The sequence below is a fragment of the Acartia tonsa genome, chromosome 7 (genome assembly GCF_053477335.1).
Source record: "Acartia tonsa isolate MP-2025a chromosome 7, ASM5347733v1, whole genome shotgun sequence".
Lineage (NCBI taxonomy): Eukaryota > Metazoa > Arthropoda > Copepoda > Calanoida > Acartiidae > Acartia > Acartia tonsa.
Genome location: NC_137266.1, coordinates 7961588 through 7976510, shown reverse-complemented (window position 1 = coordinate 7976510; position 14923 = coordinate 7961588). Strand labels below are relative to the sequence as shown.

The window sequence follows — 14923 nt, the reverse complement described above, 5'->3', positions numbered from 1 at the left end:
TAAGCTTTGATTAAAAAAAAGAAAAGTTAATAAAACATTTATAAAAATATTACCTAGTTTACTACCTAACTAAAGCACTTTAGACTTGATTTTGAAAATTGCTTTTTAATTAAAGCAGCCAATTTTGAATCATTTCTTGGTATTTTTGTGGCATTCATTATACATATGTAGACTCGATAATACTTTGTTAATAACCTGATTTACAAGTTTATCCTTATTAAATTATTTTATCTCAAAATTGAAAAACTTTTTCTATAATATTAGGTATGATAGGTAGTTTGTTAATGCTTACCGTTCTTTGACATTGTACATCTACAAATCAATTAATGTTTTCCTGTACTATCTACCTATATATATTGAATATTAAAACCAATTATTGATTACTACGTTAAGTAGCTTACCCTTTTTCTGGTGCCATAATCGATGTCCTCTCCTCTGCATGCCTAAAAAAAATTAATAAGAAATAATTTTAATTAAGTCCAAGGTAAAGACACCTACCTTTGTTAAATTCTCCTATATATTATGCCTGAATAATACCTCTAGGTAAGGTTGATAAAAACATAGGGCCTTTCTAGGCACTACCATCCATACTATAGATAAAACAACTTGAACCCTTTTATTGCATGATCTTTATCTGGAAGTACTAACTGTGCATGCATGTTTATGAGCTCAGTTGCGCCAGTTATGAGTCTAAGCATTCCCACATCTCTGACTATTAATGTCAGGCATCTGAGAGAGCAGCATTAGGTTCCAATATCAAAGACTTGGTTTATGACGCGGCAAAGGGTCGACTTTCGAACCCATCAACTCCCTCATTACCAGGGGATGCATTGCCTAATACAAGACGAGCAGAAAATATTAGGTAATTTCTTGAGCATGAGTTTATCTGATCCCTAGGTATAAATACAGGGGTGTATATTCTGCATGGGATCCCCGGCTCAGGGGGGGGGGGGGTGGTGGAGGAAAATAAAAAATAAGTGGTTGGAGGGAAAAAAAAATGTAAAAATTAAGAAAACTGAAAACATTTTTTCCATTTCGCCCCCTTCCTTGGTTAAAAAAACTAAAAAAATGTGTGGTAGGAGGGATAAAATAAATAAAATATAGAGTTCTTTAAATATTTTTCTATTTCCCCCCCTACTTTTTAAGAAAAATCTAGGGGGGAAAAAAATAAAAAATTTTGTAGCAGGGAAAAAAAAAATCTTGTGCAGAATATACACCCCTGTATAAATATGAACAGCCCATCTAATGTGTGCAATACCTGGAATATGAAAAACTTTGGTTTTCCTCTGAGCTGTGGACAATACTCGTTGTTGAACTTCTTCAATATCTTCTCTGTCTTCAACACTCGACCATCAGAACAAACTATCGCAATATTTTTAAATTTGAAAAATTAAGTTAAGAAGTAATATCATACCTGTCCTTAGCTATACAAAGAATTTAACATAACTATATCTAATTTGAATAATTTCTAGGTAGGTTTAAACCATATACCTACCTATTTTTCACATAAAAAAATATTAAAAATTTAAATCCATGTTAATGTAACTATTAAGATAACTATTAAACTTAAAATTCTTAAGAAAAACTTACCCATGAATCCTATGGTTTAGCTTTAAAATAAAACATTTTAGTAATCCAAAATTCCAGAAACCGTTTCCAATTCATAAATAAGTAAAAAATTAGCAATAGGGAAGAAGGGGTAGGGGTCAAGAAAATAGCCTGAAACCACAAGAAATGTATAAATCCATTCTGAAAAGTATAACCAATTCGGACTAGAATTTTCCGAGATCTTATTCTTCCGACAAAAGATGTAACTACTTTATTTTATAGGATATGTATAAAATAACGTACCTATCTCTCCGTTATGTCCATGTGATAGAATACAGATAATCAACATTTCTGCCTATAGATAAAACATTCAGTAAAATCGAGACAGGAAAAGCAAGTCTGGTAGAGAATGAGACAGGGGAAAAAAGAGAAAGAGGGAGAGAGAAAATTAAAGAAACATAATTTTAGATTACATTCAGAAAAATACTCCCACGTAGAGTAGCTTTACTATCAATACTCTAAACTAAACATTTGGTTGGTAAATCCTTCTCAGTATTGTTTTATTTTACAACTTAATGGACAGATAAAACTAAATAAAGAACGGATTTGTTCCTAAAAATAAATTCACACCTTCTCTAGATCCGGATTCTTAGACAGAGAATCAAACGTTGTGTAGGTTTCTAGTTGGTTCAGGTTTCTTTGCACGTCCACGTTAAAACCTTAAAAAAAGTATTCTTATATGGTCCCTTATCAATCTCCTTATTTTTTTTTGTAGCGGAAGTACTCAATAAATAAAGCGTTTCCATACATTAACATAAGTACCTACATTTATTTTTGTAAGTTCCAGCCGTCTATTTTAAATAGAAGCCGCGAGATTAAAGTTTCCTTTTAACAGTTTCTTACAGAATGATACTGACGGACGGATATTTCTATTATAGAGTAGATTCGGTACTAAAAATTAAACTGCTTTCCTTCCCCCCTGAATACAGAGCTCCTTGGTGCTAGGGGCGCAGCAACTGCTAGTATTAAATAATTGCTCCTCTAGCATCAGGAGCACGGTATTCTAAGGGGTAGGGAATGACAGAAAATGTTAAAACCATCTTGGTACTTATGAGATCTTCCCTTAAATGGAAAACTCAATCGGTTTATTCAGTGATTATCGAAATCTTATGCTACAGATAAAAACTTTACTACTTTATATAATAGGATGAGCCTCACCAAACTCTCTGAATAGGTCACTTAGATTTTGTTCGTCCACTCTGCTTCCTTGTCTGTTCTTATAAGTGATGTTACTGAACTTCTCAAAATTTACGATCAATGCAGTACCCCTAAGAAAGAGTAGGTTATACCACTTAAAAATTATCCAATTATAACCTAGATCCGCCCCATTAGCTGAAGTTATATCAACTTTAGAAGGCATTCTACAATTAAAGATAAAGCTATATACATCTACCTACCTAAATATACTAGATATTAGAGAAATAAATTGAAGGAATTGGGGAGGGGGGAAATTTCAACTTTATTGAAAATATACCTACAACCTTATTAAAAAAAAGTTTTGTTTAAGTGGATAAGAATACATTAGGTAAATTTATCGTCAAGAATTGTCTTATCCATTAAAATCCCTGGGACAGATGGAAAATATACCTTGGATTAGACTTCATGGTATAGGTACCCAACGGCTTGTTGTAGAGAAACTCTGTAGCTTGCTTTACACTAACTTTGATTGGTTCCATACTATCATCTAAAAAAAAACATATTTTCAACATATCTATGTTAAGATATGAAGAGGAAATAAGATCATAAATAAAATTACCCTATACCTATTTTAGAAAAGGACAAAATTCCACGTAAAAGAAAGTTCAATATATAAAAAATTGTCCTAAAACGTTAACTCTCGAGCCTCTAGGTAATATAATATTTATAACTAAAATCTGAATGTGCGACATTTTTAGAAAGTTTATCAAATTACTACTTCTTACTAGAGAAATCATAATGCTTACTTCTAATTGGTGGAGGTTCAATTGGTATTCTTGTGGCAGCTGCATTTTCATAGGTAGGTTCATTAAACACTTTCACCTGAAGAATAAAAGAACATCTAGCAACTCTATTTTTTTCTATTTTTTTAAAATCAAGAATATGAAGCAATTACAATTTAAGTGAAATAGATTTTGACTACCTAGGGAATTCAACATGCTTACTTACATTTGAAAGATTTTGAGCAAGTTTTTTGACTGTGATGTTTCCATTGGCATTGGCAGTTGATGCATGATCATCATTTGCATTGTTTCCGTTCAAATCTGGAGGAGGTTCTGCATGTTCGCCAGCAGTAATATACCTAAATATAATATGATTTAAATTGTTGTCAAAGTTTTCACGTTTTATCTGTTGACGGCCACGGGTTATTTGGTTGGTTTATTTCTTTTAATTACAAAAAGAATTTACCTAGCTGCATTTTCCGGATCTAGAATCATAGCTGCATCACAATTCCCAGATTCAGCCAGAGCAATCACCAGCTTGGAAAACGCTGTACATCCTCTTTTTGGCACCTTAAATGGATGTTGGTTCTGTATTGTGTATTCCATCTCATAGTTTAATACACTGTAATAACTAATAAGCTTAATAAATTATCCTTCTATTAAAGTAACACGATGTGTGTCTGTCCGACCGTAGATACCTAAATATTCCAATAATCGCTGGACCGATATGGTTCTCCTTTGTGGTAAAAACACAAATTGATCCAGGAAAGGATACATCCACCCTTCCAAGAGAAATCGCTCAAAACTAACATTAACCCAAGTCAAAAAAAAAAAAAATTTTAATACCTAGTAAAAACTAAAAACTAAATTTAACGGTCGATCCAACCCATCACTCAAGAGCCTCTAGAGGCCTGTAGGGACGAAGTTGATGGTATACAAATAAAATAGTGTGCAAATGCAAACCTTCTTGTACAGATCGCTGCAGTTCTTAATGTCTTCAACCATGGCACTGCTGAAAATCTAAACAACATATATTCACATGAATAAATTGCAGTAAAATTTTAAAAATTTCTTCAGGGGTGTATACTTTCCATAATAAATTAAATATTTATATGATTTGGGGAAATAAATTCAACTGGGCAGGAAAATATATTTCTTTAAAAGGGTAGGTAACAACTTAGCCCCATCCCACACCCCTTCTGCAAGGAACTTTCCAGTTTTTTCACAGATAATAAAATTCTCTGTAACACGATAAAATACATGGTTTGTCATGCAGTATGGAAAATTAAAGTTTAACTGTAAAATATTTTACCTCAGTTTCAACGAGTTTATTTCTGAGAACATCATCTAGTTTTGTCAGCTTTACTAACTTTGTCAAGTTAGATTGTATCTTCTTCTTCTCGGAGGGATCCATCTTTCATCATCAACATGGAGCTAGATTTGGTCAATATTTCTGTGTTTAGAGACCTTTATATCTGAAAATTAAATCTAAATTATTCTTTAATGCAAGAAGGAGGCTGTTTTTCTATCATATTTGGAGAAGTATCTCGTTAATTAACCAATATAATATATGGTTCTTCCTTAGCATGCAGTGAAACTTCTTATAAAGGGAAAAGGTTCAGGGAAGGTTTCAATCTATTTTTGTAAGAGGTACTTCCTTCAACTCATCAAAGACTCGAGGAATCGTCCCCCTAGTGAAATATCTGCACTCTCAAAAAAGTCATAATGTACGTAATTAATAACTATAAAACTTTATCTTTAAAAAATTAACAAGTGGAGGATCCTTTTGCCTTTAAGGGTCCTAGCTGCCAATAATAATTCTTTTAATAACTAAATGGTTCTTCAATAATAAACTTAAATGAAATAAAATGATAATAAACATGTTTATACAATTTTTTCAACATAATTTGTAATATTTCGCAAGACATGAACACAATGCCTTTTCTTTTGCTTTCTTGTTTTACAAAATTACAATTGCTATTGGCATTGCAATACTATCAGCTGTTATTATTATGAAATTTTGTCCTTAACGGTCAAATTATCACGAGACATTTTATCCCGAACAAAGAAGTTTTATCAAAGGATTCTTAGACACTTTTAATCCTAATTTGGAATGTATTTTCAAAGAAAAATATTTTGACCGATTGATTTCAAATCTTAAGGATATTTTTATTGTTATATTCGACTAAAACCCTTTTACTGTACAAGGAAAAAATATTCAGAGGAAAAAAAGACTTTAAATGACTAATTAGAAAGGTAAAAAGTCGTCGTTGCTGGCGTAAGAATTGAAGGTCAATCTTATTACAGCGATGACATTTCTGTATCTAAAACTGGTTATTTTATAATGACTTTTATGGGATTTACTTCAAGGATAAAGGCAACAAACATTGCACTTTACGCATTTTATATCTTTGTTCAAGTATGGGGCATAATGAAAGATAGAAGAATTAAAAGACTTATAAATTGATCTTTCCCGCGAATAAATTTTTACAACTATAGGTATGATTGCAATTGAGGCCTTTTAAAGTTTTTTTAAAATAATTCTTAACCTCCCCCCCCCCCCTTCTTTCTTTCCTGCAATGAAAGGTTACTTAAAAAAATCTGTTTATTTCAATAACAGTTTTATACTTATTTAGAATGAATAAATTTTACCCAAAGAAGATTCTTCTTGTTCCCAGAGTTTTTAAAACACAATCTCTCATTCTTTGGTCTAGTCGAACTTTTTGTAGACATTTACTAAATCTTTATAGTGGATTATAAAATTAGCTTTTAGTGTTAAAACTTTTACTTAATAATAATTTTAATGTACAGAAGGGGTAATTTTGTTTATCTTCATTTGTTTCACCAATTTACTTACGGCATTATAATGACTATTGAGTTCTTGCTCTAAAGTTAAGAAAAGCCTTTCTATCTAAAAATAGTGTGATAGAAACAATTATAATTATAGAATTTTTTAATTAGATTTTGTTTCCTGCTTTCTAACAATTACTATTTTACATGAAAATTTCTAACAAGGATAATATTGATATTATTAGCACAGTAACGTTGTTGTTTGATTTTTAAAATTACTATAAGTATTAGGCAGGGATAAGGGATGGGAAACGTAGGAAAATATTATTTCAGACCTATTTCAAGCCTAGGCCTAAAAAACCAGTTATGAGATGGCGCAGTAGTTCGTTATAAATGCTAATAAAATAGCTGTGTGTGTGTGTGTGTGTAGATAAAGTATAGAATCAAATTCAGGTAGCTAGTCAAAAGTAAAAATATAACTTATCATAGACCTATATATTAATGGCATTTGTTAAAATGAATTTTTTTTTCTCCCAAAATTTATTTATCTTTTACTTTGGTAAGTTGAATTTTCAGAAAGCTATTGTTGGGTAAAAAAAGACCTTTTGATCTGGTAAAAATGACCAGAGCAACAGTAAAAATTAGTTTTTAAATCCCCCAAAAAAATTTGATTAGGGACTTAATTCAAATTTGGGCTATGCAGTCTGATTCTATAGGTATCCTAGTATATTTTTGACCCCCCATTCAATAAATAGTTTAAAAACAGTTTAAAGAAAAGCTCCATATATAAAAGTAACAGGATGTATAGCGAATGATCTCACTAAACAATGAAACAATATGTTCAGTTCACAGAACATTTTTGAAAAACTAATAAAACAAATTAAAGAGTAGCACAGTTTTAAAAAATTGCCAAAAATCATTAGTAAAAACAATAAGTTTTGGATGAATAGGTTTCTATTATTTCATTAACTCCAGGTGCCTTCTTCAAGAAAATTCATTTGTAACGTTCATTTGGTTAATACAGTGGCTACGCCACTAGCTTTTAGGAACATTGCCCTGGAGGGGTGATGAATACGTACCCCCCCCCCCCTCCTTTATGTGTTCTTTTATGGGTCTAAAGCCTTTATAAATAGCCTTAGTCTCTTGTAGCTGTTAGCAAGATCCTTCGGTAAAGACAGACAGGCAACCATCCTCTTACTTTGGACCTTTGTTTAAGGTATATATTATCTTTAAAACAAATAATGTTGCAACAACAAGAAAAATAAAATTAACTTCTTGTAAGCCTTATCTTTTTTATTTATTTATATTATGACTAAGTGTGATAATACTTTATTGAAATTAATAATTCATTATATTTAATTTGATGAAATATAAGTTTTATTTATCCTAGAGGGCGTTAAAGATAACCCTATCCCCCTACATAACTTTTAAGCTTTTTGATAGATCTTAAGGTATAGACAGACTGACATTGCATAAATATCTACCTTTCTTGATTAATTAAAAAAGATACATATATCTTCGTAAAAAATAACCAGTCGAGAAAATCTAATTTCACCCGTAACGGACGGGCTGACGAAATAAAAGTAATTATATTATTTTCAGGCTAACAAAAGGCAGAATATTATACTGCAACTATTGAAAGGAAAAATAATTTATCTAACAATGTCATATCCTTGTAATCTGGATAAATCTTACCTACCTACTACATACTTTATACTACATATCTAAATGGTAGGTCTAAATGTTATACAAGCTTTTTTTATAATATTTTTTTAATATTTTTTTTCAACTATGATAAAACTAGTAAAGTAATTAGATCGCCTTTTGATCTACAATTTTAAGGACTAGAATTTTTTTTAAAGATTTGACTGTAGCTCAAACAGAATTCATTTAAAACCAAAAATGCATGTGTTGCTCTATTTAAAAAACTTTTATTTCTTTATGTTTCCACTAGCGGCTACGCCCCTAGAAGTCTCTAGGGGCACTTAAGGGGGGAAAAATCGACCCAGTCCCTTATTAAATTTGAGTTTCAAAAGAATAAAAAAAAGATTTTTTTGGAGAAGGGGGGTGAAGACACCTTCCCCAAAAATAGTTTAAAACCTTCCCAGGACCTATAAGGAGCTTCACTGTAAAGGAGAAAAATATCGGTTCAGCGGTTAGCGAGATCCTTCAAGACAGACAAAAAACGCTTACTACTTTATATAATAGGATTGATTGATAAATGTATATATTCTTAAAGAAAATTGTCACATGAAGACGACCTTTTAAACTCTTTTTCTTTCAATTGTCCCTAGATTGTTTATTAGCCAAAAGCGAAGCGTCTATATGTCCTTGACGGATGTATTAATCTTCTCATTATAAGTTTTAACATCCTTGTTTTTATATATTAATTATTTTAAAAATGAAATAAGAAATTATTCTCCAATAAAAAAAAAACCTGAGTAATAACTCACACACTAATTTAAAACTTTGGTCCTAACTTTAAACTACGTTTAATCGTGGGCGGTTAGCATTATAATAACCTAACACTAACCTATATTTTCTACTATAAAGATATCTAGATAAATACTCTCTAAATCAGCCAATAGCACATGACATACCTATAATAGGTTATAGTAATTTAAATATCCTCGAAAAATTTCGTCGTTTAAATAAAAGAAACGGTGTCTGTCTGCTAAAAAATTACTTTTTAAGTTTGACGAAATTTGGGTCTATATGTAATATGTATTTATTATGTCTATTTTTCTACTTTCAGAAATTTCTACTTACAATGACGACTTTTATTCACATCAAATGTTTTGTTTAATTCAAAGAGATCAAAATAAATATTATTCTATTAATATATATTTTATTTCAATCATTGCATGAAAAATAACATAGTTATATGAAGTATTTACTTTTGGTTTTATACAGCAATGTGGACTATCTAAATAACTTCAATAAAGTGTTTTTTTAACATTAGATATCTTTTAATTTTCATTTACTTTGAGCTTTGTCGAGCTTCGTTTTCTAGGATGTTGTCATGATGCTGTGAGTATTGGTGCAAAAAATATGACGTATCAAAAAAAATTAGCCAATGAGAGTCCACTATAAATTTTACCATATTGGTCAATAACGGCCTCTCAATGGCTAATTTTTTTTGTTACGTCATATTTTTTGCACTAATACTCACAGCATCTGTTGTCATCCTTGTTTTATCTATGTCAATATATGTCACATTGGGGATACTTTACTTTAAGTTTGGATTTACTTTAAGTTTGCTAGACCCAATTGGGTATTCAGTATTGTCTAATGCAATACAAACATAAGTAATGCAAAATTTTACCATAAATATAATGTCTGGATGTTTTTTTTAAATCTCTGAAACGGCTAATTGCTTTGATTAATGTGTTTGTATAATTGAATGAATATATAGACAATATAGTTTTAGAGAGGCTTAGCTAATAAAAATTTAAATAATTTAGTAGTTTAATGAGTTCGGACTCAGACACCTAATCCCTAAACTCCAAAGGGTATATTCACGAAAAATCTACGAAAAAAAGCTTCATTTTAAAAATCCATTATTACATACCTATTTGTATTCTTTTCTGAAAACTCATCTCAAAATTGTAATACAATCTTTAAATTAACCAGTAGACCTAGAGGCCTTTAGCCCTAAAAAATCAAACCCCTATCCGCACTTAACTCGGTCGGGGGTCGTCAACGCACCCCCCCCCCCCTCACCCCTTACTATTATTTATGCTACTAGCGGCTACGCCCCTAGAGGCCTCTAGGGGCACTTGAGGAGGAGAGAGTCGAATTTAATAATTAAATTTCTTATTTTAGATTTTAAAAGAAAAAGTAAAAAAAAATTACGTTTGATGTTTGTTTTTCGTTGAACTCTCTTTCTAAAATTGAGAAATTTAAAAAAAAAATATTTCTCTAGGGAGGGTGGTGGTACCCTCCCTCAAAATAGTTATAAACCTTCCCGGGACATATAAGAATCTACCCTGTTAAGGAGAACCCGATCGGTTCAGCGGTTAGCGAGATCCTTCGGTACAAACACACAGACACACAGACACACAAACATCCTGTTACTTTATTATAAGGATTATTAGATCACATACTCAATAAGGCTATGGAGTTGTAATAATTGAGTAGCTTCCAAGAGAATTGCGGGGAAGATGATTAAAGTCCCTCCACAGATTATGACGTCATACGATAGAATAGCCAATGAGAGGCCAGAAAAAATTTTACCATTGGTCAATTACAGTGTATACTGGCATCCTATTTTCTATTCTATCGTATGACGTCATAATCTGTGGTGCGTCTTTAGCCATCTTCATTGCGGTTCAGCTTGAAATGTAACATGCAACAAATTCAGCTGTGCTCAAAGCTTTCCAATCTAGCGATTGACCAAAGGATTCTCACTTCCCCTCATCTTCAGAGAATCAAAGCTGCTACAACTAGAAGTATGACCTATAAAAATTAAGACAATATTTTGTGAATTGTAGCAGTAGACTTGGGTGTGCTAATTAGTTTGTGCCAACAAAAGTTTATTTAATTATGTAGAAAACTTTTATGCAGCACATTATAATATAAATTTAAATTTAAGGAAGTCGTAGAGCAATAAATTATAATAAGTATTGATATATCATTTAGATAATTACATGGGTCCAGTGCTGGAAACCTTTTTCGTCAACTAGCAAATTGTTTTGTGCTCTTTTGTAGCGAATTTGTTGTGTTTTTATTTCTAATAATAGTGGCTAATGTTCAAAGACCTCAATATTTATGTGAAGAGGATGAATAATTGAGATATAATTGGAAATAATGTTTTGAAATGTAAAAAAGTTTATTATTCATTACTCATTTTAGAGCTACGCAAATTGTGGTGGCTAGTAATAACAGCTTTTTTAAAGGGTAAGAGAAGCACATATTTTGTTATCAAAAACCAAGAACATTTAAAAAACCGTCTGGGTTGATCAAATCGAGACGGGTTTATGCATATTGGCAGCTGCTACTGATTTCCTGGCTGGCTGCTAAAACTAATTTCAAAAAGTTTTGCCGACGCCAGCCAAGCCATGAAATATTTAGGAAGTGTGATTTTCAACACCTTTCTCATAAATACTTTGAATGTGGTAAAATGTAAAATTTTCTCACTAACTCTGTGGAACATAATGAATTATGAATAATGGATGAGAACACTGTTTGGAAAGATTCCATTTAAACGCCAGTAAGCCCTTATTTTCACCCCCTATTTCTTAAACATTATAGTAAACATTAGGTGGAGAAGGTGTTAAATAACTGTGAATCCCCACCATGCGTCTACTTTCAATTGGGTCTTTGAATATCAGCCAATAGCGTCGTAGATATTAACACAGATAAATCGCTACAAAAAAGCAGAAAACAATTTTCTAGCAGACGAAAATAATCACTAAAACTGGATCCAGGTAAATTTTTTAGGATTGTAAATCTATACATTTATTTTTTAAACAAAACCACAAAACTAAAACTGTGTTTGTCCTTTTTCACAGTTCGATTGTAGTTATGCTACTTTATAAATTAAACTAGCGGCTTCGCCCCTAGCCTCTAGGGGCTTTGCCCCAGGAGTTGATAAAAAAATTTATATTTATTGTTTTTAGTGAGAGAATGTTGCTATTCTTTCATTCAAAATAAATAATGCTGGAATAAAAAATATTTTTTAACAAAGGACCAAGGAAATCTTAAGAAAAAAAAAATGTGGGGGGGGGATTTTTTTTGTTTTTGGGGGGGTTGGGGGTGTCCCACCCCCCAAGAAAATAGCCTAAAACCACCACAGGACCAATAGGTATATACCCTGAAGAGTAGAATCCGATCGGTTCAGTGGTTACCGAGATCTTAAGCTTCAGACGGACGGACAGACGGACGGACAGACATCAAGTTACTTTGTATTATAGATTGATGTTACCCTCATTGTTTAAAAAGACATGCCAGCTAAACTTTCTTTATTGTTAGGTAAAGTTAGGCAAGATTTATGAGACCCTGTTGGGGATTATTACACAGGAGTTATAGGAACAAGTATTTCAAATAATCAATTTTAAAAAGGGGGGGGGGGAGTATGCAAAAATCAGTATGAGGAGTAATAAGAAATATTGTATAGTAAACTTTACCATTTAGCTACCAAATTAGGCGGGAAATTTAACATTTTAAATCATTTAGCATTTTTTAATATTTAGCAAATTAAATATTATTATTTATACCATTTTTGGTATATTTTATTGCTTGTGTCGTATGAGTGACTTGCACTTGGACTAAACAGTCAAATTGACCACTCAAGGGCTTCACATCATGCCCGTGGTACAGTGCACAGCAGACAACCAACCCTTTGATTGCACAATCTTTGTTTGGAGATTCTAACTGTGAATGGTAATGAGTTATAACTGTTTGGGGACAAGGCATTTCCCCTACTTAAACTTTTTGCTTTCCTGTGCCCAACAAAGCAGGTATGGACCATTTTTAACATCTTTGGTATAACACGCTAGTATTGATATAAGTATGCAAAGATGGTAGTTATATAGTAGCTGTACCATTAAAATTAAACAAGCATGCTTACATGTATCCAAGGATCTAAAGGGATAAAACAATGGTCGATAAATTGATGTATATTTCCTATGATGATGCACAAAATTACTCCTTACAAATAGTTCATGGCTTAAACGTTTGAATACTTAACTTAATGGACCAACCAATCGAAATTCATTAAAAGTCCCAAAACTTGTTAAGCCAACGATTAAGAAAACGTTATTATAACAATTGGGGACTAGTGTAATAAACAGCCCAATGTCCATATCCTCCCTGACATGTATATATGCAATTGATACCCTTGGTCAAACTTTAAATATTTTTAACAAACACAAAATTTATGCTTCAATGAATTATTTTATTCAAATATTGTAAATGGGAAGTTTAAATATAGAAATTTTGAATGTAATAAAGTCAAAGAATAAATAGAAGTTATTTTAAAAATGTATATTTTAAATTTAAAGTAAGGTTATCTGCTATAAATCTAAAATAAAATATTCATTTTATAAGTCACAGATCTTGAAATCAATTGGTTAATCTATTTTCCACTTACAAGTTCACTTTATATGCTTTAACATAATATGGTAACAAGGTAAAATTTTGGCTTTTGAGTAGGCTTTATTGTAACTTTAGAAAGGTAGATTAGAAAAAGCATATCTAATGGATTTAGATTTACCATCGTCTAAATTGTATGTTATAACCTAATTCTTGATAAATTAATAACAAAAAGTTGTATGGTGTACCAGCTTTTCAAACAGAGGGACATATAGGACAATTAATGATAAAAAATCTCGGTACTTGCTTACATGTGGTAGACTGGAGCACCGAAACCCCCCCCCCCCCGCTTAGTTTTGCCAAAAATTAAAAATAAGGGGGGGGGGGGGTAGTTTTTTAATGTCTGGAAAACGGCAAGGAGGAAAAGTGCTCAGCAAGGCAAAGACTTAACCCCCCCCCCTTAATTTTGAAGAAAATCAAAAATAAGGGGGGGGGGGGGTAGTTTTTTCACTGTGCAACACGCCAGAAAGTTGAGTGAGGTAAATCAAGAAAATCTGGCGTGTTGTACAGTGAAAAAACTACCCCCCCCTTATTTTTGATTTTCTTCAAAATTAAGGGGGGGGGTTAAAAACTACCCCCCCCCTTATTTTTGATTTTTGTCAAAACTAAGCGGGGGGTTAAAAAACTACCCCCCCCTTATTTTTGATTTTTGTCAAAACTAAGCGGGGGGGGGGGTTTCGGTGCTCCGGTCTTCACATGTAAGCAAGCACCAAAATCTCCAATATATACTTTAATCTTTAGCTTGTACAAGATAGAAGAAGAATAATTGTTTTTATGCCATTATCCTTTCCCTCCCTGTACCAAACCATAACAGATCTGAATCTAATTAAGGAGAGACACTTTTTTTGCTTTGTTTCCAATGCAGCCAATTAGGTGCACTTTCCAGAGTAAGAAACATTAACAAGAATAAATTTATCTTAACTAGCATAGCATATGTTTAGTCACCAAGATATTGGTTTCTTCCCAGGAAAAAAGGGGCCTATTGACTGTTTATATTCCTCAAAGTTTTTAATAAAGTTTTTATATTCATTAGTTTTACAACTTTGGTGACTTTTATTGGATTTTGATTGGTTGATTCATTAAGTTGAGTGTTCAAACGTTTCAACCACTGATTGTAATATGCAGATGGGGTAACTTTCTGTATCATCATTGAGGATGTACATCAATTCATCGGCCTTTGTCTTATCCCTTTAGATCCCTGTGATGAATAGCAAAGAATGTTACTTAGAAACCTATGGAAAATCAAATAAAAGACAAACATAGTGGTCAATACAAGAGAAGATTCGCACTGCAAAAGTTTGTAAATTTTGTTGTAAAAAGTATTACTCTCCTTCTGTTGGTAAATCTAATTTATTAAAGGCATTAGTGTCACTCCTAACTAAATTTCCTTGTGTATCTGTAAGGGAAAGAAAAAGAATGGGAATACTCCTAGAACCTCCTAGTGAATCATATAAATTCTCCCCCTCTCCAAGGACTAAAAACTAAAATTAAGTGGTGTGTGACAATTTACA

At 32.0% G+C, this 14923-nt stretch overlaps 1 protein-coding gene across 5 annotated transcripts in view; it reads right to left on the bottom strand.

Annotated features, from left to right (window-relative positions):
* Positions 1-14923, bottom strand: part of LOC145324766 (caspase-3-like) — a 233698-nt gene that overhangs the window by 25066 nt on the left and 193709 nt on the right. For 3 of the 5 annotated variants that reach the window (XM_080167391.1, XM_080167393.1, XM_080167392.1), the window contains exons 2-12: positions 4840-5004; positions 4491-4547; positions 3994-4097; positions 3754-3886; positions 3552-3627; positions 3196-3292; positions 2767-2876; positions 2179-2267; positions 1852-1903; positions 1259-1362; positions 402-443 (exon numbers count right to left, since the gene is read on the bottom strand). The exons of the other annotated variants lie outside the window; for them this stretch is intronic. In XM_080167391.1, coding sequence (XP_080023517.1) covers positions 402-443; positions 1259-1362; positions 1852-1903; positions 2179-2267; positions 2767-2876; positions 3196-3292; positions 3552-3627; positions 3754-3886; positions 3994-4097; positions 4491-4547; positions 4840-4941 — 966 coding nt within the window. In that variant the 5' untranslated portion in view covers positions 4942-5004. The remainder of the gene's footprint in view (positions 1-401; positions 444-1258; positions 1363-1851; positions 1904-2178; positions 2268-2766; positions 2877-3195; positions 3293-3551; positions 3628-3753; positions 3887-3993; positions 4098-4490; positions 4548-4839; positions 5005-14923) is intronic. 5 annotated transcript variants of the gene reach the window in all.